The following is a 27,167-nucleotide window of genomic DNA, read 5'->3' on the forward strand; positions in this document are numbered from 1 at the left end:
TCTTGAAGCCCGCTTGCTCTTTAAAACCTTATGTCCCCAAATGTTTCAGGAAACGGTTTGCATAGTATTTCTTTGAAGTATGATCTTGCCTCAGAATTTTACTTCAGAAGACCAATGTTCCTTTAAACAGGATTTTTCCACCCAATATCTGGCAGTAACCCAAAGCAAATCACTAGAAATACAATATCAGAGCAGCCTCCTAATTACAGCAATGAAAACCAAGGCCTATGAACACCACAGATCTTTGCGGGCCTGAACTGGTGAGGTTTATTTCACCATGTGAAGGTAATTCATGAGGCAAAAATGCTTTAACTTTGTTAATATTTTTTCCTTCCCTGTGAAACTGTAAATACACAATCTAGAAGCTCCTGACCACACCTCTATGTTTAAGCCAGTGTATTGAATACAAATGGTATATCTGGCATGATGTTTGCTGACTTATTTCATGCTGGCACACTGCAAAAAGAGAGGAAGGAATAACAATTAAGCTCATCATCAGTATAGTATATGGTTTGTTTTACTCTACTTCTTGAACACCCAGTCATGGTTCAGGACTTCATTTTGCAAGATACACATGCAGAACAAGAATGTGGATTCTTCCACCAAACAGCTTACAGGCAATGCAAGAGAGGTCTGGGTGAAGACACCTAGGTGAATAGAAAGGGATGTGAGGGATAAAGGATCCCATTGCACATCGCTTGTCTACTATGAAGAGTTTTGAAAGGGGAAGTTTTAGGCAGGACAACAGAAATACTTTATTTGTGTTTATAGAGAATTTCTAGAAAAAACTCAATATAGTCCCACAATGACTGAGAAAAAACCTAAGGTAAACTAAGAGAAATTATGATGCAGATTTTGATGGCTGGACTAGTGACAGGACATGATTGTGGGGGCCAATGCGGCAAGAAACTGAACTGTACCAAGGTGGAATGGAGACAGAGGTCACAGAGAGTTTTATTCAGGGAAGACACAAACTCGATAATCATCATTGTGGGGCATTTTTAGATAAGCTTATAAGGATGAGGAAATGGGCAGTTATAGTCACCCATCAACGAGGTCACTGACATCTGAGCATGAGGGGCCTTGAGAAGAGGAGAAAGATATTCAATAGAGAGCAGTAAGTCAAAATTAAGGACAGTGTTCTAAAGGGTCCACATACCAGGTATCCAGGAGATAATAAGAGAAGGGTCAGGTGAGATCAAGTGCTGTGAAAGTCAGAGAGGGTGAGAGTATTTGAAAATAAGAAGACTGCAAAGTAAAAGCTGTTGCATCCTCTCTCTGGTCCTTCTGAACTAGTGATCTTATGAGAGGGAAAAGGCACCCAAGTTTTACTTGAGTTACTGCTTACGTGAAACTCCTGTGAGCAACATATTGTATGTTCAGGAAAAGAAAATTAATTAGCTGAGCTAATTCATAACCATGAATTAATTCATGGTTAAATTGCTCCTGCAAAACAAGCAAGCACAAAAGTTTTTAAAAGTGTGTTAGAGGACTGCAACAGAATATTGCTGGATCAAAGCAGCCTGCAATGCCTAAGGCTGTTATGACATATTTAGCCTTTGTATTGATAATACATAATCCTGTGGATCTTTAACTGTCACAGCAAAACATGCAAACATATATAGTACTGTTAGCACTTAGTGTAGTAGGCTAATAGACAACATACTGATCCAAAGCTCTAACAGATGCTCTGACTTGTGTGGTGCATGAAATACTTAAATATTTTGATCATTAGCAGCCTCTTCTTGGGTATCACACACAGTCTTGGGCACCACGATATGGAAAAGACATAAAGCTGTCAGGGAGCATCCAAAGGAGGGGCATGAAACCGTTGAAGGATCTGGAGGAGAAGCCTTATGAGGAGCAGCTGAAGTAATTTGGTTTGTCCAGTCTGGAGAAGAGGAGACTGACAGGAGACCTCATTGCAGTCTACAACACGTCACAAGGGGAAGCAGAGGCACAGCTTCTTCTCTGAGAGGGTGTTTGATCACTGGAATAGCTCAGGGAAGTGGTCAAAGCACCAAGCCTGACAGAGTTCAAGAAGCATTTGGACAATGCTCTCAGGCACATGGTGTGATTTTTGGGGTGTCCTGTGCAGGGCCAGGTGTTGGACTCAATGATGTCTGTGTGTCCCTTTCAAGTCAAGATATTCCGTGATTCTAATATTCTGTGATTAATTTACCAAGCTGTATGGTCTTAATCTAATGAATTTACTTTTTCTTTTCTTTTTAATATACAGCCACGCCTGACCTTTTCAAGCTAGAGGGCTAACAAAGGCTATCTCAGGTTATTGTGAAACAAGATGTCAATTATATTAGCAGATAAGAAACCCTGAGAATTGTATAGCACTTATATTTGGTGATCTTAAAACAAACAAAATATTCCCGCTTTTTTTCTCTAAATTTGGCTTTGGACTGTTACAACACAGCTAAGTGCAGATTATATGTGGTACAATATCTCCTGAGAAGCATTGGCCATCCCAAGTGCCAAAGGCACCACATGGATTAAAAGTGAAATGATGGTTTCTGGAATCTTTTGTGGATGTCATATACCTAAATAGAGGGGCTTCTGCTGCTGAAGTGAATGACATCTACAGAACCTATGTCAACATAAGAGGTGAAGTTTACAGCTGCTGTCATTTCACTCTCACTCCTGCTGTGTTTCAGTCTGTTTGAAAGACATTTCTGAAGTCAGGGCTTGTACTGTTAAGGCACCAATTGTATGGCCTAAAAAACTTCAAGTACTTGCTGGAATTGGTCTCACAGGTACAGAGGGGAGAAATTTGCAGAATGGTGTCATGATTTAAGTCAGAAGAAAGAGCTACATTCTCTCATATGGGTGTATTTGAAGCAAGAGTTATTCTAGCGCTTTGATTTGCTTAAATGTGTATGGAAACCTACTTATTGTCATTTTAACAGCTGTGAAAGCATGGTATTGCATGCACCTAAGGCTGACAAAAAGAACTTGGCTTTACTTCTATTAATAACAATATACCTTATTAACACAAGTGAAAGTCTGGAAAATGCTGCAGTTAAAAAGTATCTCTAGCTTAAAATGTGCACAAATAACCCCAATTATCATTTCAGTGAGTGGCACCATGATGGACAGCACTGACCAGCATGTGGAAAATTATGTTTTGACTATGATAAGCTCAGAGAATGAGAATCAATATGCAATAGCAGTGTACCACACACCTGCTTTATTTGCACATATGTCCCCCCAACAGGTAGGAACATCCACAATGGCTAATTGCATTTGATTTAAGGAGTGATGGTAATTGGGATGGAAAAGTCTATGAATGGACAGAATCTATTTTAAAGCACTCCATAGGCTTTCCATTGACTTCACCTGCATGGCACCCACTATTAAAGGGTGATCCAGACTGGCAATATTACTTTCTGTTAATTGGCCTACTTGGCAGAGAGCAGGCAGAGCCATTACATTAATACAAGGAAAATTGTTCTCCTCTATCCTCTCCATCCCTTCCTCGTTCGGTTTATGTTACACACAGATACTGGGACCAAGAAGGGGCTGTAAGAGTTGCTCCTGAACTGTACACATCTATTATGGTATCTATGCAAGGTTTTTGAGAAATTGCTGTGTCTTCATTGGTATCAAAGTTGGGCGATTGGTGACTTAGTTGTGAAATTCCTCCAGAGTTTTTCAAGAAGTTATTTTAGCATGTGTTTCTCTTCCACATTTATGAGACCACCTGGCTGCTTTCATGTCAAAATAAAACATGAAGGGAGACTGCAAAAGATAGAAAGCAGAAAGCAATGCTTAACCATCCACCTTGAATTCTATTAATAAATTCAGATTGAACGGTAAATGCAGATTAGTTAAGTTGACAATGCATAAAATAATCAGAGTGTAATTTTTCAAATTCTGCTGCAAATGTACTCGAAGTGATTAATGTAACTCTACCTAATTTTAAAGTCATAGCACATTTCAAGCCAAAAGGCTTCTTGTACATCACAGGCTGTAGCTGTATCACTCACAGCTTTGGCTGAGATGTCAGTGGGCATTTAAGTCCAAAGTATGCATGAGGTAAAGCCGAATGAGTAATGTTTGGGATGAGCATAAGGCATGATTGTTATTAATCTCTTCATACTGAGACTGAGCAATGTTCACTTGCTCCAAGTAATTTGGCAGTCACAGCTGCTGTGGAAATATTTATATGTGCTCTGTGAGAAAGACTCTAGCAGTCTGTAGTTATAAAACATAAATTGTTCAAACCAGGCAAATGCAACTTCTACTTATTTCCATGGGACTAATAATTCACACAAGCCTGTAATTTATTGCAAGCTATGTCTCCTGTATTTCCTGCAACTTGTACAGTACTGAAGCACAGCCCCTGCTGTGGCTGCAAAGTCCATGTGCTGTTGAATTCGTGTATCAGTTTGAAAAACACACACACACATACTGGGCACTCAAGCAGATGAACGATTCTTGATCAAACAAGCCGGTACGAATAGCCCATTTTGGCAGAAATTTTGACAATCCTGTGGCTGAACAATGAACGCTGTTCTCAGACCAGATCCAACTGTACATCATTGCACTAGGAGCAATGGCACACCACAGCCAGTTATCACTCTAGCATGCAGTAGCTACATCCCATGGATTTTTTCTGGTTTTCCAACCCCTTTTATATAAACTCTTCAGACTGGAAAATCCATAGGTTTCCTGCCTCAGCCAGAAGGACTTATCAGTGCTATAACTTCTTGCTGCAAATTAAATTGTTTGCCATACCTGTTGCACAATACTTTTTTTATGCAGTAGTCATTACACTTCTTATTTTGTTAACTGTGTTTACCTATGTTCCCAAGGACATACATTATCCCTGGGGATCTTGTACATTAGTTGAATGCATCTAAGCCATTATCTCAAAAGTCAAAGGCAGATTATTTTGCCATAGGTTAAGCATTACAAGCTACAGTGTATTGGGTTATTTTCACGCTTCTGCAATGGTAGCAAAGCCAACATACAGCTATTAGGGTGCCCTGAAACACCATTGAAGAGTGCTGTGTTTAAAGTCAATATAGAAACACAGGCATATCTGAGCTTCAGAGAGCCATATTACTATGTTTTTTGAAACTAGACTTCACAGGAAACTAGCTGGAAAAAAAAGGAATTGGTGGAGTATGCTGTGGTAATACCAGACTTTTAAAGAAAACAAAACAAAGCCAATGACCACAACAAAAAAAAACCCCAAACCACACCAGAAAACAACCAACCAAACACAACAACAACAACAAATCTCCAAACCCTAGTCTCTTTGCTTGGAATATTCTATTCTGGCAATTCCTTATCTCAATTGACACAAAGGATGCAGTCCTATAAAGGCAAAATGAATAAGTCTCCACAAAGAGGGGAGAACTTAAACTATTGTATATGTCATTGCTTGTGGGCACCTGTTGTATCTGTCGCTATGGTCCACACTGACAGTGGAGGAAAGTGTTTTGTTGGCCACTAAATATTATTTGCTCATAGCTGCATATGTTTTTTTGCAGTCCAGCAAATACTGAGGGCTCTTCCAAGCCTCTGGAAGATGCCGAGTAGCCAAGGAACAATAGAAGGAGCAGAAAAGGAAGAGCTGCTTAAGTTATGTTAAGTTAGTATTTCCTGCACATCATTGCTTTGATATACTTCTCTTTAGATCTCTTAGCAATTTAAAAAACTGTGGCAAGGCAACTTGTTGAAGACTGCACAACAGAAGATGCATCGATCATAGTTGAAATCTTATTATCCTTAACAGATACCCCTTTTCCTTCTGGATATGTTTTTGACTTCAAAGTCAGAACCTTTAATTTGTATATATTCAGGAGATTATTTAAAGGGAAATGGCTGGTATATACAAAGTAAGTGATTGGCAACTATTGTCCCTTAGCTGTCCTACCTAGTTTTCATTTCATTTGACACTCATTTCTGATCTTATGTAAAGCTATTTCAGGTGTTTCTGAGATGATGAAAATCATTCTTATGTTCAGCTTATATACTTGCATATCAGTAAAGGTTTCTCTGTAGCCACCAAATCCCATAACCAACAGTTAACGTCTCTTCATACTGAAGAATCGTGAGGTCCAAAAATAATAAGAGGATATTTTTTCTTTTGGTCAAACAATTAGCCACGTGATATAAAGATGAAGCTTATACTAAAAAGGAACAACATGGAAGGAGATCCAGACTAGCTGACAGCGGATTGCTTTTGTTTTAAACAGTACAACTAGTAGGATTTGGTATAATCATTGTCTTTATTCCACATTGTTCACACTGTGTAGCACATGATGATACAAGCCTCAATGCATTAAATAGAAGTAATAAATTAAACAATGCTTTTGCAAAATGCAGTCCTAAGAAAGCAGACAAGGCAGTAATAATACTGATTCTAATGCAGGATTTTCATTTTTCCAAACTCTCATTAAACAAAATGGAGAGCCGGGGTTTTTTTCATCTCCCAAGAAATGAGACTGATGATTTACAGTAATAGCTTTGGATTTATCAGAATAAAACTCCACTACATCTGAAGAGACCTGGGATGTGTTCAGTGCTATCTTTAATACAGCTTGACAGTGTCTCCCATGGAAATCAATGGGAGCCATTCTAGGTACTTTAGTGGATATTGGATGTGATCTCTGAACACCACGGCATTTGAAAACAGCCTGAAAAATAGAGGAACACACTAAAAAAACAACCAAACAAAAAAAATGCAGGCTTACGTTTTTCTTTCATACTCTAACATCAAACTTTTTAATGTTCTTGAGACTCCTATGAGACAAAGGCAGGCAACATGATAAATTAAAACTCCCTTTCCCCTCTCCCCTAAAAATGCACTTCTACTACTACTTTAATTTGGTAAATTTATTTCCTAGATTCTTTGTAAAGTACAGACCCTTAGAGAAGGATATTTTTCAATGGGTTTAAAAGACTATTTCATAGCTTTATGCATTATTCGCAATCCAAATTTTATATTTTTTTCTGTATATGATGTGTTCAAAACTCAATGTTAGTCAGTAAGCCAGTTTTATCTATGCATTGCATTACAAATTATGGGTTCACATCTACTTCCCTAATGAGGGGCAATATTCCTACTGACTGTGAGGAGAATGAGCTCAAGCAAATTGCTGGGCAGCAATTTTTCCCAGATTCATTCCTTTTCCTAACAGGCTTGTGGTAGTCTCAATATGTTTGTATGCATCTCAGGTAACACACATAAATACCAGAAAGAAAATCATCCTTGCAAAAATCCATTGTATTCTGCAACTGGGCAGTGACCAATGTCCTGTATCTGCATTTATGAACAGAATATTGGTTCTTAATATGCAGGATCATGCCCTCTCCATAACTGGCTGCCTTTCAGAATAGGCATTTTGATGGCCTAATGGGGTATCCTCTCTCCTTGAAGACCATGTACTTTCATTAACTTGACATTGATTCAAAGTGCTTTTTATTCTGCCAGCTCTTTATAAAATTATTTGTTCATTGCACCCCTCGCTAAGGGCTGACCCACATAAAAGGGGTAGGAAAAGAATAGCCTGATTTCTAGAAATTTAGGATTAGAGCTTTGGTAATCTGAGCGACTGAGCAGTTAAGACTGCATCCTAATGTAAATACACAGAGGATCATAGTGAAGATTACTAAAGTAACCTAAATTCTTCCTTCTTTATCCTTGGAGTGCTTAACTTCAAAGCATTACTTTTCTTTTAATGCAGGCTTTTGGCAGTTGCAGTGTTTCACAGACTGGCAAGCCAAAAAGAACTACTATAACCATCTAATTTGACCTCCTATATAAAACAGGACACAATGTGACTTGCTGCTGTTACTTTGAGCCAATTAACTAGCATGTGACTAAGCATAACTTTGAAAGGCATTCATTTTTTCACTTGAGGATTTTGAGAGATGAAGAATCCATTCGTTTTCTTGCTGGTTTATTCCAACAGTTAATCATTCCCTCTGTTCAAAAAAAAGTATGATTCATTGCTTATCTGAATGGTTTCCTGGTCACAGCTTCCAGCTACAGGCAATTCAAGTCTTTGGGCTAAAGATCCCTTTACTCACTCAGTATTTTCTCTCCATTAAGTGTCTTAGTCTCTGTAATCAAGCCATCCTAATGCATACTCGTTGAGGAAGCTAAATAACTTGTAGTTCTGAAGTCTCTCACTCTAAAACACTCCCTGCAGCCCACCAAATGGGAACCAGAACATGGGAACCAGAAACGTGCTGTATTTAAGCAGGAAATGAGAGACTGATATCTGTCATGAGTCGAAATCAAAATCATGCACACCTACCTCAGCTTACCTAGATATATCTATATATCTAGATATCTAGATATCTAGATATATATCTATTCATTTTCTTAGGCAAAAATTATGCAGCCTTCTTGGGACAGGTACAGACCTATTAGATATATGAGACTAATTCTATATTATGATATCTGCTACATTCTGCAAAACATTAAATACAGAAGAAAACACTGCACAACAACAAGGCCTGCTGCCACTGGTAGTAGAAGTAAAGCAGATGGCAAGGAGAACACTTTACCACTTGCCACTGTTCTAAACTCAGGATCCATTGTAGAAACACTGGTCCTTCACCCAAGGATGTTCAGGCCATCCTAAGCCAGGAGGACCCTGCTAGTGCTGTTGCCTTTACTAGATCTGTGTCAGTCCAACCTTAGATTTCATCTTCCTACTGCTGCTTTATTTTCTGCATTTGAGGCTGCTAGACAAGATTCCACCTTCTGCAGTATTCCTACAACCATGTGGTAAAAAACATCAGTAAAAAGTGATATTTAAAACAGTCTTATTGCTACTACAAATGAATCACATCTCAGAGTTGCCTGAAGGCAATGTGTAAGGCTTGTTCTTCGAAAGGAAAAGGTTATAAGCAAGAGTAAGCACCAGAAGAACTTCAATTTCTCTTTCTGTTTGCTATTACTGTATGTATGCCTGCCATTAGAAGGAAACTAGTTTAAATAACTGACATTACAGACAAAATTATTCTTTTTCCTGGACAGCTATTGCCACCTTTAATATAACAAAGAGACTGTCAGTTCAGAGAAGAGAAATGGATACCAAAGTTACTCTTTCTTTTTCTGTGCTTTTAATGACTGGTAATGAAGGCTGTGTGTTTGTCCATGGAACTGAAAAGCCAGACCTTAGTTCCTTAATGTTGTATGACATCAGGATAACTATTTTAGCTTTCTAGGCTGATTTATTCCCCTAAAATTAATCAAACACTTCTCCCATTATCTAAATATTTCTTACTCTTGAACAGGTTACAATTAGTTATATATTTAACTGTTTCAACAGTGCACAGAGGGGTTTTTTTGCTTCTAGCCAGAGTACAGTTCAGCTCAAATGATTTTCTGTGGTTATGGTGGGATTGGGGTTTTGTTGGTGATATGTTATTCCAGTGATCTTTAATGACTTAGCTGTTAGATGAGATCATTTCTGAATTCTACTTTCATTATCATAAAATTGTTTCCATGCTTTCCGTAAATATTCAGATTCAATAGTGAGATTGAAAATGCAGGTGTTAACAGTCTAAAATCTTTCTGATCTCCTTGGAAGAAGGGGCTGATGAAGGCTTGAAATGTACAAACTGAAATAGTCAGTAGAAGTCCTTTCCATTCTAAAATTCACACTTTTAAAATGTAAAAGTCTGTGGTCATTAGCAAAAGTGCAGAAAACTCAATAAGCTTCACATAAGATGTCACACATAAAGCCGCACAGCTTGTTCATTGTAATGAAACTTTCCACCTCTCCTTAAGGATATGAATGCGAAAATATGCTCAACTGCTTGGGAAAATATCAGCAGATAAGTGACTGCAATGAACTAGTGAAGCAAGCAGCTCTACCACCTAGAAGCAGGCAAGCTGTCTTCTAAGGGGAGCCTGATTCCTCTCTACTGATTACTCTCTACAGTTTGTGTGAGGTTTATGAAGGCAGGAATACTGGTCATCCAGTGATGTGAAACTATCAGATATTGCTTTTATTTTTTTTACAGACCATTGACTAACAAATACAGCAATGGGGAATTAAATGGGTTGCTCTTGCTGGAAACAATAAACATCTAACTGTTTTAAAAAACAGTGAGGTTGACAAAGAATAAGGTTGGAGGGGACTGAGGGCTGTAGCTGTGAGACGACTGATTTTTCAATTATAGTCTATCCATAATTATGAGGAACAGTTTCCAATATTCAAACACAAGATAAAGGCTTGGCTTTTTTACAAAATAAATACATCACAGTAAACAGTACTTGTTTGCATTTGGCAAGCTTGGCTCCTTTCAGAAAATGCAGACTATGCCATGTCCAAATGATTCTATCATTAGGAAGAATGTCTTCAGTAAAAGGGCCATCAAGTATTGGAACAAGCTGCCCAGGGAAGTGGTTGAATCACCATCCTGGAGGGATTTAAAAGACATGTAGGTGTGGCAGCTGGAGGGTTTAGTGGTGGACTTGGCTGTGATGGCTTAAGAATTGGACTCAGCAATCTTAGAGGTCTCTTCCACCCTAAACAATTCTATGATAAAAATTCACATGTGAATAAAGATCATTTTCACATAACCATGATAAGATCCATGATATCTTGGTAACTACAACTCCAGCTCAAAAAGGAGTTAAATTGTTCTGCTCTGCCCATTCTCGCGCCAGCGAATAACTCATCCAAAAAAATTTTTCTGCCCTACTTACACAAACAAACTGGACAGCACGTAAATAATTCACAGAATGGCAGTCTCTCCTATTAAATGCATACTGACAGACTCTGCCAGGAACATGAAACATGGCTGAAACTAAAACCACTGTATAGGGCCAGGTCATATATGTAGTCTGTAAATCAAAAATGCACCTGACCTGTGAATGAGAAATTTGTTCTTTTTTGATAGATGAAGAAGCTGTTATACTCTTGTGGACATACTGTTTCTTAGCAGTATGTTATACTCTTAGCAGGTCTGCAGTACAAGCAGGAATCAAGCACAGATACAGCTCTCACCTAGTAAGCATTAACTAATTCACCTAAAAGCCTTCTATTCCTCGTATATATTACACCCTTAAAGCTCAAGAAATATCTAGGTTAAGAATGAATGTGTAATTTTAGACTTTTGTCCATTTGATACCACCTTTACCTAGAATGAAGGATCAAGATACATATACTCCTTCTTCTTTCTCCTCTGGGACCTCTCACATCTGTTCAGTGCTTTCTTTCCATTGGATGCTGTAAATGACAGTAGACATTGCTACTCCCTAAAGTCTCTACCTGTAGGATTTCTTAGCTTCAGCACCAGAATACAGGATCACAGCTGAATCAGGTAGGAAGACAATGACATAAAAGTAAGGAAACACAGAGAGAACCATGGGGAAGGAAGAGAAAGGTAAGTTTCATGATATTCTTTTGGCACTGGGCATTGGAAAGTGAAAGTGGCATTCATCCTTCTTCACTCACTGTCTATATGGTTCCAATAAAATAAGGGTGTCAACAAAGTCAAGAATTGGGCATAGAATAAGGTAAATGACAATGAAAGATAAAGAGAAAGAAAAAAAGGAAAAATAGGAGGATGAGTGAAATATAGGGGAGAAATAGATAAAAATAGTAAAGAAATAAAGTCCAAACCCCAAAGCATGAAAAAATATATACCCCATAAAAGGGGTAGGGGGGATAGGGATGGGACACGGAAACAGAGAGGATATTAACAGGGATAGTAGTAGGGCGTGTGTAATTATGCAAGTTACAGCTAGACCTGACTAGACTATGGGATGCCTTGTGCATGCAGAGAGTATGAACTGCCATGTTCATATGGCCACATCTTTTTACTGACCACAATTCTTGACACTTCTGTGTCTCCATGCATTACTATACCTGACTGTAGACAAACACAACACAATGTGTAGCAGAATTAATTGGTAAGAAAAGTATAGAATTAGAATTAAAATTAAAATTCTACTTAGACTAAAACAGTATTAAGTAAGATTTTACACATCAGGTTCTCCAAAGAGGACTCGTGTCCCTTCAGGCATAGGTGCAAACTGCAAACTCCAAGTGTTGTTCAGTTATTCGGAGGGTGGCATGGCTTCTCGCCATCCCTGTTTGTACAGCTTAGCCAGGGGCTGTGCCACCAACCTCCATCATCCATGCTCCACTCCTCCCCAGTTGTCTCTACTATTTCCTCTTTTGTGGGGATACTTGAAAATACAGGCGCGAGTAAGTGATGCGAAAACATGACTAACTCACACACAAATTTCTACCGGGAAATTTGCCAGGTTGCTATGGGAAACACACACTGCAAGGAGCATCTGCTCCCTGACTTTCCTCCTCTGTCCTAGCACATTCACTTACACTCTCAGGAGGACTCACTGTCCTCGCTGATGCATGGGAATATGCTAACAGGGTCCAGGATTCCCTTTCACAAATACTGGATTGTTTGTATCTTCACCTTGTTTTGTGCACTCGGCCTGACAAGAAAGCTGACCCATGGAAAGTAAACATGGAAAATCCATGTCCTTGTATGATGACCAATTCTGCCAGGCTGAGATACAATTTCAACGCATGAAAACTGGCCATAATAATATCACATTGCTTTTATCATCATTTGGAACTCAGACAGACTTTATAAACCTAACCATTGCAAACATGCAGGAATCCACTGACACTCAATACACATTTTAAACCAGTCACCACTTAGAAAGCGTTAGATGCAAAGCTTCAGTCTTCCCTGCATGCCATCTCCCATGCCTCATGCCACAAAGTGGCACTTGTCATTTTTCACTCCTGTTACACAATTTTCTAAATAAAACAAGCACGTCCTACAAAAGACTCTTTTTCCTTACAGATATCCCTGCAATCCAAACAGTCTGGAAACAGCCTGTTGGTTCAACATATCCACAGCATCTACAGTCTAGTTCATCAGAAAGGAAAACAGCAAAACTGCTTCAAAGCCTAAATGTTAATCTGTGCTAGCTGGGTACAGGCTACTTTAATAAGAAGAGTGTTTCAGTCAGATATATGATTCAAACACTTTTTCTGCAGAAGGGTATTTTCTAATAAATTGAAAAAATACTTGGTTTTGGCAACAGACATGACAACATATATTAGCCCACAGACATGCTAGTAGAGATGCAAGGGTTTTTATTCTTATGCTTCACCTTCAATAATACATATTTTCAATCCCAGGCCTTTTCATCCAGAATTTCTGTGACATTTGCCTTTTGTCTCTTATTTCCAAAACCTAGTGCAACATTCATATGTAATGAAAAATATGACATACTGTATTGGGTTTGTGTGGCAACGTTTTGGTAGTGAGGGGGAAAACAGAGGTGGCTTCTATGAGAAGGACTAGAAGCTTCCCGTGTCTGAAAGAGCCAATACCAGAAAAATCCGAGACAGCCCCACTGCTGGCCGATGCTGAGCCCATCATTGATGGTGCTAGTGCCTCTGGAATAACATGGTTAAGAAGGGGGGGCAAAAACTGCAATAGAGAGAGAGGAGGGAGAATACATGAAAGAAGCATCTGTGCATACACAAGGTACGTGAAGAAGGAGGGGAACGAGGTGCTCGGCACTGGAGCTGAGATTCCCCTGTAGCTCTTGGAGAAGACCACAGTGAGGCAGTCAGTTGCTCTGCAGCTCATGGAGATCCATGGTGCAGCAGATATTCACCTGCAGCCCATGGAGAACCCCCAACTGGAGCAGGTAGAAGCCCAAATGAAGCTGTGACCCTGTGGGAAACCTACACTGGAGCAGGCTTTCGACAGCTGTGGAGCCATGGAGAGAGGAGTCCACACTGGAGCAGGTTTGCTGACAGAACTTGTGACCCTGGACTGGAGCTGTCTGTACTTGAAGGACTGCGTTCCATGGGAAGGGTCCCATGCTGGAGCAGTTTGTGAAGAACTGCAGCCCATGGGAAGCACTCATGTTGAAGAAGTTTATGGAGGGCTGTCACCTGTGGAAGGGATCCCATGCTGGTGAACAGGGAAAGAGTTTTGAGGAGTGCTCTCCCTGAGAAGGAAGGAGCAGCAGAAACAATGTACAATGAACTGACCCCAGTCCCCATTCCCCTGTGCTACTGGCAGGGAGAAGGAGGGAGAGAGAATTTGGGAGCAAAGTTAAGCCTGGGAAGAAGGGAGAGGTGGAGGAAAGGTGTTTTCAGATTCAGCTTTTATTTCTCATTACCCTATTCTGATTTGACTGATAATAAATTAAAATAATTTCCTCAAGTTAAGACTGTTTTGCCCATAACAGTAATTGGTGAGTGATCTCTCCCTGCCCTTATATGTCAACACATGTGCCTTTCAATATACTTTCTCTCCCCTACCCAGCTGACCCTGACTTTGGTGGGCACCAGGCATCCAGTCAGGGTCAACTCACCACACACAGTTAGACAGTAACAATGATTTTTTTTGAGTTCTTCCAAATTCATAGTTACCTAGTCAAGATATTGAACATATGCTTCCCCTAAATTAGTATCTCAGTGGGAGCTACTAACGATAAAATTTGAAACGCTCAGAAACCCACATTCAGCAGTAGCCTGAGATAGAGAAAAGCAGAGAGAAAATGGATAGGCATACCTTTTGTAAGGTACCATACTTTCTTTTCCCACTACTAGTTTAATTCTGATAACTGACATTACAGCTGAACCTGGCCCTAAAAGTTAGGCATATCCATGCTCTGTCAGGTACTGTACAGATAGAGCAGGAAGAGAGAGTGTTAATGAAATGAAGAGGTGTCATTTGCTGGTCAGTGTGGTAAAGTAGCAGCTACATGTTTCTCAGGAGCAATAAGGTTATTGCACGAGTGTTTGGGACACTGTTAAAGAGAGAAATAGCACGTTGTGAAATTTTAAAAGGGAAGCTCCTTCCACACTAGAGAGAGTTCTTGTACAGGATTCAGAAATACTTCAAAGACCTCATACAATCAATAGAATGGTTTGGGTTGGAAGGGACCTTAAAGATCTTCTACTTCCAACCCCCCTGCCATGGGCAGGGACACCTTCCACTAGACCAGGTTGCTCAGAGCCCTATCCAACCTGGCCTTGAACACTTCCAGGGATGGGGCATCCACAACTTCTCTTGGCAAGCTGTTCCAGTACCTCACCACCCTCACAATGAAGAATGTCTTCTGTGTATGCAACCCAAATTCCCCCTTTCAGGTTGAACGCAACACTCATTGTCTTATTTAATTCTGCCTTCTGAATGCAAATCACTGATGTTACTACAAAAACAAACCTGGAAGTTTTGACTGCCCAAGCAAAATAGGCACTTAATTTCATTATATCTAATGGGGGCGGGGGGCGGAGGGGGGGGGGGGGGGGGTGATGGAAAAAAATTAATTAAAAAAACAGCAACACGAAGTGATACAGCTGGACCAAAATTCACTACATATGTCAGTGCATTACACAGAAACCTCTCAGAAAAGGCTCAGGAAGGGGAAGGATTTATCAACCCCATTGAAAAAGTCAATCAAATCCGGAGATGACTCCACTAGTCCAGTGACTTCTTTAATTCGCTGTACTTTCCAACACGAGTACTTACCGAGATTATTTTTTCCCAAGAAGACCTCCTGCATTTTACACTAGCAGAAACACTGTAAAGTTTTATTTTGTACAAATTATTGCAGTGAAAGCTGTGCCATCAGGGTAGCATCTCATGAGATGCTTTTTGGAAAGACAACCGGAGGTGGGAGATAAACAGCGCCATAAAAGCTTTTATTCCTTCCTAGCGATCATTTTAAAATTCAGCCTCCCGAGCGTTTGCAAAGGGAGGGCAGGCGGGTTTGGGTGGGCAGAGCTGTTCCGCTCTCGCCGGCAGGCAGGGCTCACAGAGCGGAGCAGCAGGATCGCTCCCGCACCGCCACCGCCGCCCCTCCGCGGAGACGCGCGGGCGCGCCCCCGAGCGCCGCCCAACGGCCGCGCCGCTCCCGCCGCGCCCGGCTCGGGGCCGAGCCCGCGCCGCGCTCGCCGCCGTGCGCCGCCTGGCGGGGGGAGGCCGTGCCCGCGCCCGGGGCTCGCACACGCGGCGGGCGCAGGCGCGGCCGGGCGGGGCGGGTGCCCGCGGCGCGGCGGGAACGGCTGCGGCCCGCGCGCGCCCCCGCGGCCTGAGCCGCCCGAGAGGGGGACGCGCGGAGGAAGGGCAGTGGGGGCCGGCGCGCCGCGGGCCCCGCTCCCCCCTCACCGCCTCCCCAGCCTCCTCCTCCGCCGCGCTCCCCGGGCACAGGCGCGCCCTCTGCTCGCACCGCGCATGCACGCACCCCCCGCCCCCCCCCCCCGAGTGCGCGCGCGCGCGCGCACTGGGGTGCTCGTGCAGGAGGCGGCGGTGACGGCCGGAGAGACGCGCGCAGGGCCCCCCCCCCCCCCAAAACCCCCTCCCCAAATTCCCCCCCATTCCCTCCCTCCCTCCGTCCCTTCCCCCCGTCCCCCTCCCGCGCGGCGGCAGTGGCAGCGGCAGCCCCCCCGCGCTCCCCCGGGAAGCGCGGCTCCGCGCGCGCGGGCGGGCGGCAGGTAAGCGCGAGCCCTTTCCCCCTTCCTCCCTCCACCCCTCCCGCGCCGCGGCCCGGCCGCCGTTGCGCTGCGCGCGCGCGCGCTCTCCCTCGCACGCCCCCTCCCTCCCTCCTCCTCCTCCTCCTCCTCCTCCTCCCTCTCCCCCCTCTCCCTCCGCCATCCCTCCCCCGCTCGCCGCCGCCGTTACAGCCCCGGCAGCGCGCGCTGGGTGAGATGGCGCTGCCGCGGGCGCGCCCGCCGCCAGCAGCCCCGGCGCCGCCGCGCGCCTGCCTCCCGCGGGCGAGGGGAGGGCCAGCGGGAGGGGGAGGAGGAGGAGGAGGAGGAAGAGGATGTCCAGTGGCGGATGCGCACGCTGGGGCGCGCGGGTCCCGCGCGGCGGCTGTGGCCGCCGCAACAAAGGGGCGCGCGGCCGCGTCCAGGCGGCGGGAGCCGCGCGAGAACCGTTGGAGCGGGGGAGGGAGAGAGGGAGGCACGGACGGACGGACGGAAGGAGGGAGCGGGCCGCCGTCCCCGCGCAGCCCCGTGAGGCGGCGGGGCGAGAGCGCCGGGCTCGCTCCGGAGAGCGGCCGCCTGGCGCTCGCGGGCGCCCCCGACGTCGGGCCGGGAGCGCGGGCGGCGCGGCAGGGGCCGGGCTGGTCCCCGCCGGGAACCCGCCTGTGCCGCGCCCGCGGGTGCGTGGAGCGGGCGTGCGCCTCCGCGGCCACGGGCACGGCCGCCGCGAGAGCCGGCGTGGGGAGGCACCGAACGCGTCCCGAGCAGTCACAGCCCCGCGCACACCTCCCCGCCGCCCTGCGGGGATAGCGGCCGTGTGAAAAGTGCGTGGAGGAATGAATCAGAATTGCCCAGTGGAATAAGTAACCAGAGCTCTCTTAAATCAGAGCTGGAAATGCTGTGGGCAAGTGCCCGCTCTGCCCCATTCGCAAAGGACTAACGTTGTTCTTTGGCAGTCACACACCCCTGTGTACTCTGCAGCCCTGTTTTCAGCCAGTTACTTCTATAATTATTTCTCAGTGTCGACAGAATTGCAGCAGAATTGCATACTGTTTAACAGGACGGTGCAGTTGCTGCTAGATTATTAGCAGTGACATCTTGCTGCTTGCTTAAAAAGAAAGCATTTTTCCCATCTTGGAAAAGATTCTAAAAAGATCGCGTTGAAATAGCTGTGTGACCTACCATGTTCAATGCTCGACTGATACATTTTCCTGGGCCAGCAGACCCAGACAGCCCAGAAATAGATAAGATATTGCTTTCTCGTTTTGTTTCCTTTTGTATATTTCAAATATTTACAGACCTACTGTGAGAGCTTTGGTGGTTCGGACGGTCAGGACGGACGGAGACGAGAGATCTCTGAAGTCAGATGTTGGAACATGCGGTTTATTGCAAAGGGCGTGGGTACAGGGGCACTGCTTAGAGCTGCCAGCTGCAGCTCTGAGCAGGCCCAGGAGAGCAAGAGAGTAAGCGGGTAAGTAAAGAAAGAGAGAGAGAGAAGAATGAGAGTGAAGAAGTGAGAGAGAGTGTAGTAAGAGTGTGAGTAAGAGTGTCTGAAGTCCTGATTACAATACAATAAATCATCTTCTGTACTGAATATTCTAATTGTCACTAACCAATCTAATACAAGATACAAATCCTATAGCATTTACATACAGCCTATAAGAGTTCTTATATTACCATAGAGTGTTACATCTTAACTTCTAAAAACTACTCTTTGGACCCCTTCTGCTGAGCTAGTAGGGTCTGCTCTGACCCTTGGACCTGCCTGCAAGCAGAGGGTATTGTTCAATCAAGAGGGGATTACCTTCAGTTGGCCATACCATTGTTTTCCAGTTGTTCAGTAACTAAGACTTGGTAATTCAAAGGTGGCTTTCATTTCGATGTCGCTTATAGTTTTCATATTCCCAAAATCTTTTGTCAGGCAATCATATTTATAAGGCTTTCCTGTTTCATCTTCCCCAACAACCTACTATCTGGATATCTTAAAATTCGATTATTTAGAACTAAGAAAATAATTTTGGCAGTCCTTTTTTTACCTTTTTAAAAATTTTTTTTTTTAATTTTTCTGTGTAGCCAGGGACACTTTAGCGGAGATGCCAAACCTGCAGAGGTATTTGTAGGGAGCCAGGTGTTCCCATACCGTGTGAAACACAAAGCGCCAAGAGTGGTAGTTGCAAACCTGTCATCATACCTGTCATCTGCTTCTGTTTCATATATGGTTACAGATAAACTGGAATTTAGGGAAGAAATGCCCAGCAGATCTGTGCCAGGTGGCACAAGATTTGTTCCAAACCACATATTTAAATTTCCCTCCTCTCCGCTGTGTTTCCCTCTTCTGCACAATGAGATGTCTGTTGGGACTGAATAACTAGAATTGTGTGTGTTGCATTATCCTGTTTTCTGGTATCTCCATAGTTTGGAAATCTGGTACACTTCTTGTCTCTTTCCCTGGTCCTGGATGAGCGCCCACCCCTGTCCCTGGTCTGCTGTCCTTTGAGATGCTAGGTCTGCTTGCCAGACCCTCTGCTAGGCTTGCTCAGCTCTCTGGTTCAGCAGAAGACTGATCACCTTGATAGGTTGGTTACTGCGTTAACTATGATGGTTCCTGGGGAGGCTTTTCAGATCTTTAGATTTAGTGCAAAGTTAAGTAGCAGGAAAGTGGAACCAGTGAAGTGCAGTAGCCAGAGAAAAGCAAACACACATGGTTTATGCAGTTGTCTGTAGTATATATAACTGGGTATTTTAAGAGTGTATTTTATCTTACTTCAAATAATTGAAAATGCTGTGTTTTAGCACCCAAATTTAGGAGAATTTTTGGAATAGATCTTAAAATTTCTTAAAATGTTATTATCTTCCTGTCTTTCAGGCTGAAGGTGGCCAATTCTGCGGATTAATTTAATAATTATTTGCTCAGAAAACTTCCTGCATTGTTCATGGTAAGGCTTATATTTGATAGTTCAAATTTAGTTTGTTGTGCTGACACGTTTACAGTATTTCTTACACTTTTTTTAGTGTTAACATTTCCTTTAGCTATAATAATGACTTAAGAGTTGGATCATACGTTTACTGAGAATTGCAGTTTCCCAGAGAAACTTTTCAATTTTGTATAACTGAATCAATAAAGATTTGAATAATTGTAAAGTGTATAACCTAGGGAAAGACCTTTATGCATTCACAATTTTAAAATCAGCTTGACAGTAATGCTTTTAGAGTCTAAAAGGCTTTTTATGGTCATTTTATGCAAAAAAAAATTGTTTGTTTGTTTTAATTATGTAAATGACTTAATCTGTTGGGATTTTGTGATTTAGACTGCTTTATAATTACAGAACTTTTCTGTTAATTTACAGGAGTTTTTCATCAGTATGTCTGAAACCATTAAATATAATGACGACGATCACAAAACTGTGTTCCTGAAAACATTGAATGAACAACGTTTGGAAGGAGAATTTTGTGACATCGCTATTGTGGTTGAAGATGTTAAGTTCAGAGCCCATAGGTGCGTGCTTGCTGCCTGCAGTACCTACTTCAAAAAACTTTTCAAAAAACTTGAAGTTGATAGTTCATCAGTAATAGAAATAGATTTTCTTCGTTCTGATATTTTTGAGGAAGTTCTCAATTACATGTATACTGCAAAGATTTCTGTTAAAAAAGAGGATGTCAACCTGATGATGTCTTCAGGCCAGATCCTCGGTATTCGGTTTCTTGATAAACTCTGCTCTCAAAAACGTGATGTATCTAGTCCTGAAGAAAACACACAGTCCAAGAGCAAGTACTGTCTAAAAATGAACCGTTCTATGGGGGAACCCAGTGACACCCAAGATGATGAGGTGGAAGAGATTGGAGATCATGATGACAGTCCATCAGATGTGACAGTGGAAGGCACTCCCCCAAGTCAGGAAGATGGTAAGTCACCAACCACTACCCTGAGAGTGCAAGAGGCAATTCTGAAAGAGTTGGGAAGTGAAGAAGTTCGAAAAGTAAACTGCTATGGCCAAGAAGTAGAGCCTATGGAAACAACGGAATCTAAAGACTTAGGATCTCAGACTCCTCAGGCACTCACATTTAATGATGGCATAAGTGAAGTGAAAGATGAACAGACACCAGGCTGGACCACAGCAGCTGGGGATATGAAGTTTGAGTACTTGCTTTATGGTCACAGGGAACACATTGTATGTCAGGCTTGTGGCAAGACCTTTTCTGATGAAGCGCGTTTGAGAAAACATGAAAAACTACACACTGCAGACAGACCATTTGTTTGTGAAATGTGTACAAAGGGCTTTACCACGCAAGCTCATTTGAAAGAACACTTGAAAATACACACAGGTTACAAGCCTTACAGTTGTGAGGTGTGTGGGAAGTCTTTTATTCGTGCACCAGATCTAAAAAAGCATGAAAGAGTTCACAGTAATGAGAGGCCATTTGCATGCCACATGTGTGATAAAGCTTTCAAGCACAAGTCCCACCTCAAAGACCATGAAAGAAGGCACCGAGGAGAGAAACCTTTTGTCTGCAGTTCCTGCACTAAAGCATTTGCTAAGGCATCTGACCTAAAAAGGCATGAGAACAATATGCACAGTGAAAGAAAGCAAGTTACAGCAGCCAATTCCATCCAGAGTGAAACAGAACAGTTGCAGGCAGCAGCCATGGCTGCTGAAGCAGAGCAGCAATTAGAAACTATAGCCTGTAGTTAAAAACTAAAGCAGGAACTTTATCAGAAATAATATAAGAAATGAAATGGAACAAAATCTATTGTTGGTATACATTTAGACTGAGAATCTTTTCAAGAAAGCATATTTTTAGAGGATTTGAATGTTACATAGGAATATATAGCATTGCTTGGTTAGGTATTTTAAAACATTTCAAAGATGGGTATTCTTAGAATGTGAAACAGTTTTGTTGTCATTAGCAGTATAATGCACTAATAACTGCTTTAATTTGAGAATGTGATCAAGTTCTCTACAAAACAGGGATCATCACTGGCTGATACTTTGCTTCATCCAGTATGGAATACTGAATACAATGTAAAAATTGCAATCAGCGAGAATCAGTGAGTTATGTTTGAAAACGCTGAGATCTCAAAAATCACAAACATGGAAAGAAAGGATTTGGTTTTCATAATTCTGAGGTGTTCTACCTGCAATTTTTTGAGAAGCAGACATTGATTTCCTAAGCTTTTTAATTCCTCCTTTTTTCACCTAATGTAGGTTGGTACAACAGAGTGTAAAGGAGGATGGTGATCAAAATGAAATTGCTTCTTATTCCATTACCTCAGATATCCTCTTATTTTTATAAAGGTGGCAAGTTTTAACTAAATACTTATGTTCTTGAAAAAACTGCATTATTCACAGTGATTCTGGTTGGCAAAGTAGAAGTGTCATAGCATTCACCAATCCCTTCTGTGGGCAAAAAAGTCTGCCTCATTTGTTTTTTTGTTCACTTTTATTCAGGGCCCCAGAGATGGGACTGGGCCACAAAGGAAAAAGGGTGCAGCATGGAGGAGACGTGCTCCTTACTCAAACCCAGTAGAAATCAGTAAAACCTAATACAGCCTGAGACTGTTTTTTTATTATGCAGCTTTCAGGTCACCTAACCTAGCACAATGAAGGCAGAGGAGTAGCTGCATCAGCAGGTGACCAGTTGTCACTGCCAGACTCCCAAAGCTGCAGCCACGGGTGTCACATACCTGCGTGCAGGGCTCAGCTGGGGTTTGTGTCATGGTCATACCAGCTCATAGGCCCTGTTCAGGTTTAAAAGCTTCCACCTTCTGACACACCATCTCTTGTGAAGAGGCAGACTTCAGTGAGTGAGTTCTGTCATAATTGATCCTGAGTGAGTGTTCACTATTAGTCAGTTGCTTAGTGTATTTTTTTTAAGATCAGCTGGGGTACATGCTGATAACTTAATAGTTAACTCACAGAGTCAACAAAACAAGTGGTCTTTGGATTGCAGTCTGCCACAAGTAGTCATCAAGAGAAGACACAATAATAGTGGCAATGTAACCCAAAGCTATATTGAGCCTTTATTTTGAATTTGTAAATACTACAACTGTTGTGAAAACTTCATTTGAAGTTGTAATGGGCAAAAAACCACACTCTTGGGCACATGGTTGGTAACATTGGTCACTTGCGATACCTATAGCATATCAAAGTGTTAGACCAGTTTCTGGTAAGTTACTGTGTGGTATATCACATCTTGCTTTTCTAAATAGGAATTTAAAATAGTGTTTTTGGAACTGTTACATGGAACTTCGATTATTGAGGGGTTTTTATTTGGTTGAGGTTTTTTTACAGCTTCATTTTATTCATGTATTCATCAGGTTAAGCAGTTATCTTAAAATGCCAGTAATTGTTCGAACGCTGGTCTGTAAATAAAACATGACCTTAATATTTTAGAAAATGTAAACTTTGGACCTTTACCAATATATTTTTTTAAAATGTTGCTTCATTTTACATTCAGTAATATTAGTTTGTAAACAAACTATACATTTTGTACCTGTGTAACATCAGAGGATGTGTATTCATTGCATTTTATTGGTTCTCTTGAGGAACATGAAAAATGACCATTGTTAAAATGTTTTACTGTATATGATCATAGATATAAAGATAGTAGGTCCAAAATAGGATCTACTGGGGTTTTTTTTCTAAATATATTAGTCTTGCTATGTTTTCTTATCTGAAATTGTGTGCACTTCTTCCTAGGTAAATTGGGGTTGGTAAGACTGTACAAAACAGATCTGTTGTGAAAAGGGTTCAGAAGTGTAAAACGTGAAGAAAGTAAATTTTCTCAAGGTCTGCTATGAAGAGTGCAAGAAGCCACGAGCTTAAATTAGAGCAGTAAACAATTATGTTAGGAAAAAAACCCCAAACGTTTAAAGGACTTAATAATGAATTATTAAAACAGAATGCCTGGGGAGGTACTGCAATCTCCACTAGTGGTGACATTCAAGAATGGGTTAGACAAACATCTATTAGGAGTGGTTTAAATATGGTTAATTCTGCTTTGAAGTTGAGGGATAAGCTAAATAACCTCTCAAGAAGAGCCTCATTGGGATTTTTTTTTTTTTTTTTTGAAAGTAATAAATTAAGATGGAGCTCACTGGGACCGTGGGCGCTTGAGTGGAAAGACAGAACTCAGGTATTACAGTTAAAGAAAATTGTCCCTGACTTTTTAGCACAAGTAGTCAGGCTGTGAATCTGAAATTGTTATAGAAAGGCAGGCTTGCATTAGAAGACTCACAGCTGAAAGGGTGATAACGTTCTGTGTTACATCAGAGTAAACTCTGCTATTGTTACAGCTTATAGCTGTAAAATTTACAAGTGCGGAGGCATGGAGGTGTCCTTAAATGTATGCATGTTCTTGTTAATGTGTTCTAAACAAATCTGTGTATTCTGAAGGAATGTTAGCCTGTATATTGTGGGAGTGTGTCTGTGAAGTTCAGGTAAATCTGTCTGCATCTTACGACACTACTGCTCCCATCTCTCTCCTGTCTGTGCCAAAAGACACCATGTACAAAAGCAGGTGTGAGTCAGCTCCAAGCCAATGAGATTTTCCAGGATGATAAACTGTAAGCTGTGAGCTCTGTTGATTGAGGAACGGGGAAGTTTTTAGTTTTGCTTTGACAAGGATGGCAACTTCTTTTAGAGTTTGAGACAGTGGGTGAGATTCTGTCCAATTAATGGAAATTTTGCTGTTGGCTCTATTGGGGCCAGACTAATCTAACATTCCTTAGGTTTTTTTGTTTGGATTTTTTTAAGAGAAAAAGGAGCAAAAGTAACACATATTAAACTGTGCTTAATTTCTCATCCTAATTGTGTTAGCCATGGGTATGCTGCTGATTATTTGGCACAACTCAGTTTGGAAACTAAAAGTTCGGCAAAGAATACCTTTCAGCCATTCTCCACTCCCCAACCCTTCTTTTACCCACTATTCTTACCAATATTTAAAAAAAATATTAGAAAATTAAGCAACTCACAATTGAGTCAGTACTTGTGGTTTTATTTTTCTGCTTTGATTTTTTAGAAAGGTTTAGACCTGGTGATTAGAGTGTTAAAGGTTGTTTTGTGAAAAGGAATTCCTCATGCTTGCTTCAGTAGCAAAAGCTGGAGGTCAGCTTCTATTTGTTCCTGTAAGCTACAGAATACTAAATACTCCTCAAAATCTTGCCGTTTAGGTAGCCAAACTGGAGTTCTTTTGAAGATCTGGCCTCAGCTTTCTAATACAGAGATTACTTTTATAATCCCATTAAGTAAGGATACTTTAATAGAGTTGTGTGAAATACAGAATAAAATATCAGATAGTATCAGAAAGTCTACCCTAAGGCTGGAGTATATTTTTAGGGGCATATTATCTTTTATTAAGACAGACATTTCTAGTGTTATAGAGGAGACAAAGCATTTATAAAAGAGACTACTATAAAAGAGACTACATCTACTTCTTGGAACAGATGCCTTTTCTGAATGTAAACATTTACAGATAGGTACAGAACAGGATAATTCTGCCTGGAAGGTACAGACAGATCTAAGGAATTGTCATCTTTTTCAGTTAGTCCTTAGATCACAGTAGTGTGCCCAGTCAGCCAGAAATGTGCACATTTCATTAAAAATTCCATTACAGCAGTTGGTCTGTCATTTGTCTTCATATAGATCTAAAACGATTATAGTAACATTCTTACTCATTTCAGAACAGATGGAGGATTTCCATTAATAGATTTGTTAAATATGTGTCATAAGAGTTGAGACACCTATTCTCAGGAAGTATTTTTAAATGTAGTGAAAGAAATCTGAAATAACAGAATAGCTAAAAATAGTGATTTATGCAGTATTGATATGTTCTGCAGTGTTTTTCTCTCCACTATCCTTCCATATTATTTTTATTTACATGCCCTGCTCATTTAGATATTTACAGAACTCTGAAATTTGGTGAACTTCAGTGGTTCCAATATGAACAGCAATGCAACTCTTTAAAACAGAAACATTTTTGAATCTGGTTAATACATATTTTTGAATTTACTGGTATTTTTACTATTCAGTAGCTAAGCATCTAATTTTTTATAGGTAAACCTGAAAAACTTGTGGACCATATGAATAAAGATGTACTACATCTGACTTGTTTGGTATATGGGTATCAAAAACCATGGCCAAAGCAGAACTTCTGGATACCTGTATCTCAGATTCCTTCCATGATTTTTTTTTTTTTTTGTGAGTCTATAGTTTGAGAGCACGAGTTTGTAAAATGAGTGGTACTAACAAGAAATTCCAATTCTTACTTAATCGAAATTCCAAATGTATTTTCTTTTTGATAATACTGAGCCATTTTAAAGAAGTATAAAAGACAGTAACAGCGTGCTATATATTAGGCAATGAATAGATTTAAAGTTGTATTTTCATTCAGAAGTAGAATAAATTAATAGATATGGTGCATTGAATATAGATCATCTTTATGAAATCATTAAAACATGAGAGCTCTTTTTGGCTTTTTCCACCAAAGCATGGACGTTTTTCTTATGTTTAGAAAAATGTGTTTTCTGATGTAAACCCATTCTGTTAAAAACAATCACCAAAACCACCCAAACCTTACAGTGCTTACACTTGCAGTTTTCTGACCTCCTCCCAATGGCCTATTTATACATTTAAGTAATCTGTATATGCAAGCAACTTAGAGTATTTTTGTCTTTTAAAATACTCTAAAGACCAAGCTTCCCTGCATCTAGGTTTTCATTCTTCACTAATAAAAATCCTTTTTCTTTCAGGGCAGAGGGTACCACAAGCAATGCTTACAGGAACAAAGCACTGTAGTGGCATTGCAAATTGCTCAGACATGAGAATGGAGTATAGTGGAGCTCCACTAACTCCACTGGTGGAGCTTCCACTAGGGTCAGTGGAAGAGCAGCCTCAATATAGAGCAGCTTAAGGCATTGTGGAGCTGCCTCCTGAGACAGCAGCCTTGCGCTGTGACTGCCATAGTGAAATGGCAAATTGTTGCTAAAAGAGGTAATCTCATTTTCTCCTTTCCTTTCTTGCTGTTACCTTTTGCACCTGTTTCCTCCATCTTGTTTGCCTCAGATTCAGTGGGTTTTTGTGGCTTTAGAATAAGCCAGTGCAGTGATCTTACGTAAGAAAGCAATTCAGCGCTTAAGTGAGTTGGTTTTAAATTGACCTAACTTGTCAAACCAATTATTAAGTTTGATCCAAAGTAAGTGGCAAGAGCACATTGCTGGAGTTAGGAGAAGGAATGGAGCAGGACTTGCCCAACGTTGGCACTGCATTAAATACAAGGGGATGAAGCACAGCACAGGTTGCACAGTGTTTGTGAGAAGCAGCCAGGCAACAGAAGGGATCAGACATCAGACATCATTTTTGCAACATCCACTGCTGGTAGACTTGTGGGATTGTGAAGAGAGTGATCTGTGTGTATCATTTCTGCTTTTTCAGGAGAATGGAAATCTGATGGTTGAAGTGGTGGGGGCTTTCTTTTCCTCTTTTTTTTATTGTTTAAATTAATCTGATCCTGTTTGCCTCTTATCCAACAGTTCTACACAGCCTTGAATGGTGGCAAATTGCTCAAGTTAAGGAGAAAAGAGTTCTTAATAAAAGACAATAGGTGTTTAATTCATTGAAGGACAAAACTGGAATCCCAAAGGGATAAAAAAAAAATTTTTTTCAACAAGTTAATTTTTACAAGTATTAG

The 27,167-nt window shown here is 41.3% G+C and overlaps 1 protein-coding gene across 2 annotated transcripts; it reads left to right on the top strand.

The window, feature by feature from the left end:
• Window positions 1-17,912: 17,912 nt before the first annotated feature.
• ZBTB14 (zinc finger and BTB domain containing 14) lies at window positions 17,913-23,159 on the top strand. 2 transcript variants are annotated; one of them, XM_048289475.1, is made up of 3 exons: window positions 17,913-17,952; window positions 19,348-19,417; window positions 19,829-23,159. In XM_048289475.1, exons 2-3 carry the CDS (start codon window positions 19,415-19,417, stop codon window positions 21,170-21,172), a joined length of 1,347 nt encoding a protein of 448 aa, XP_048145432.1. In that variant the 5' UTR covers window positions 17,913-17,952; window positions 19,348-19,414; the 3' UTR covers window positions 21,173-23,159. The 2 variants fall into 2 exon arrangements, with proteins under 2 accessions (XP_048145432.1, XP_048145433.1); XM_048289476.1 differs by lacking the exon at window positions 17,913-17,952 and adding an exon at window positions 18,388-19,057.
• The last annotated feature ends 4,008 nt before the right edge of the window (window positions 23,160-27,167 follow it).

Source organism: Corvus hawaiiensis, chromosome 30, assembly GCF_020740725.1.
Source record: "Corvus hawaiiensis isolate bCorHaw1 chromosome 30, bCorHaw1.pri.cur, whole genome shotgun sequence".
In the NCBI taxonomy this organism is placed as follows: Eukaryota; Metazoa; Chordata; class Aves; order Passeriformes; family Corvidae; genus Corvus; species Corvus hawaiiensis.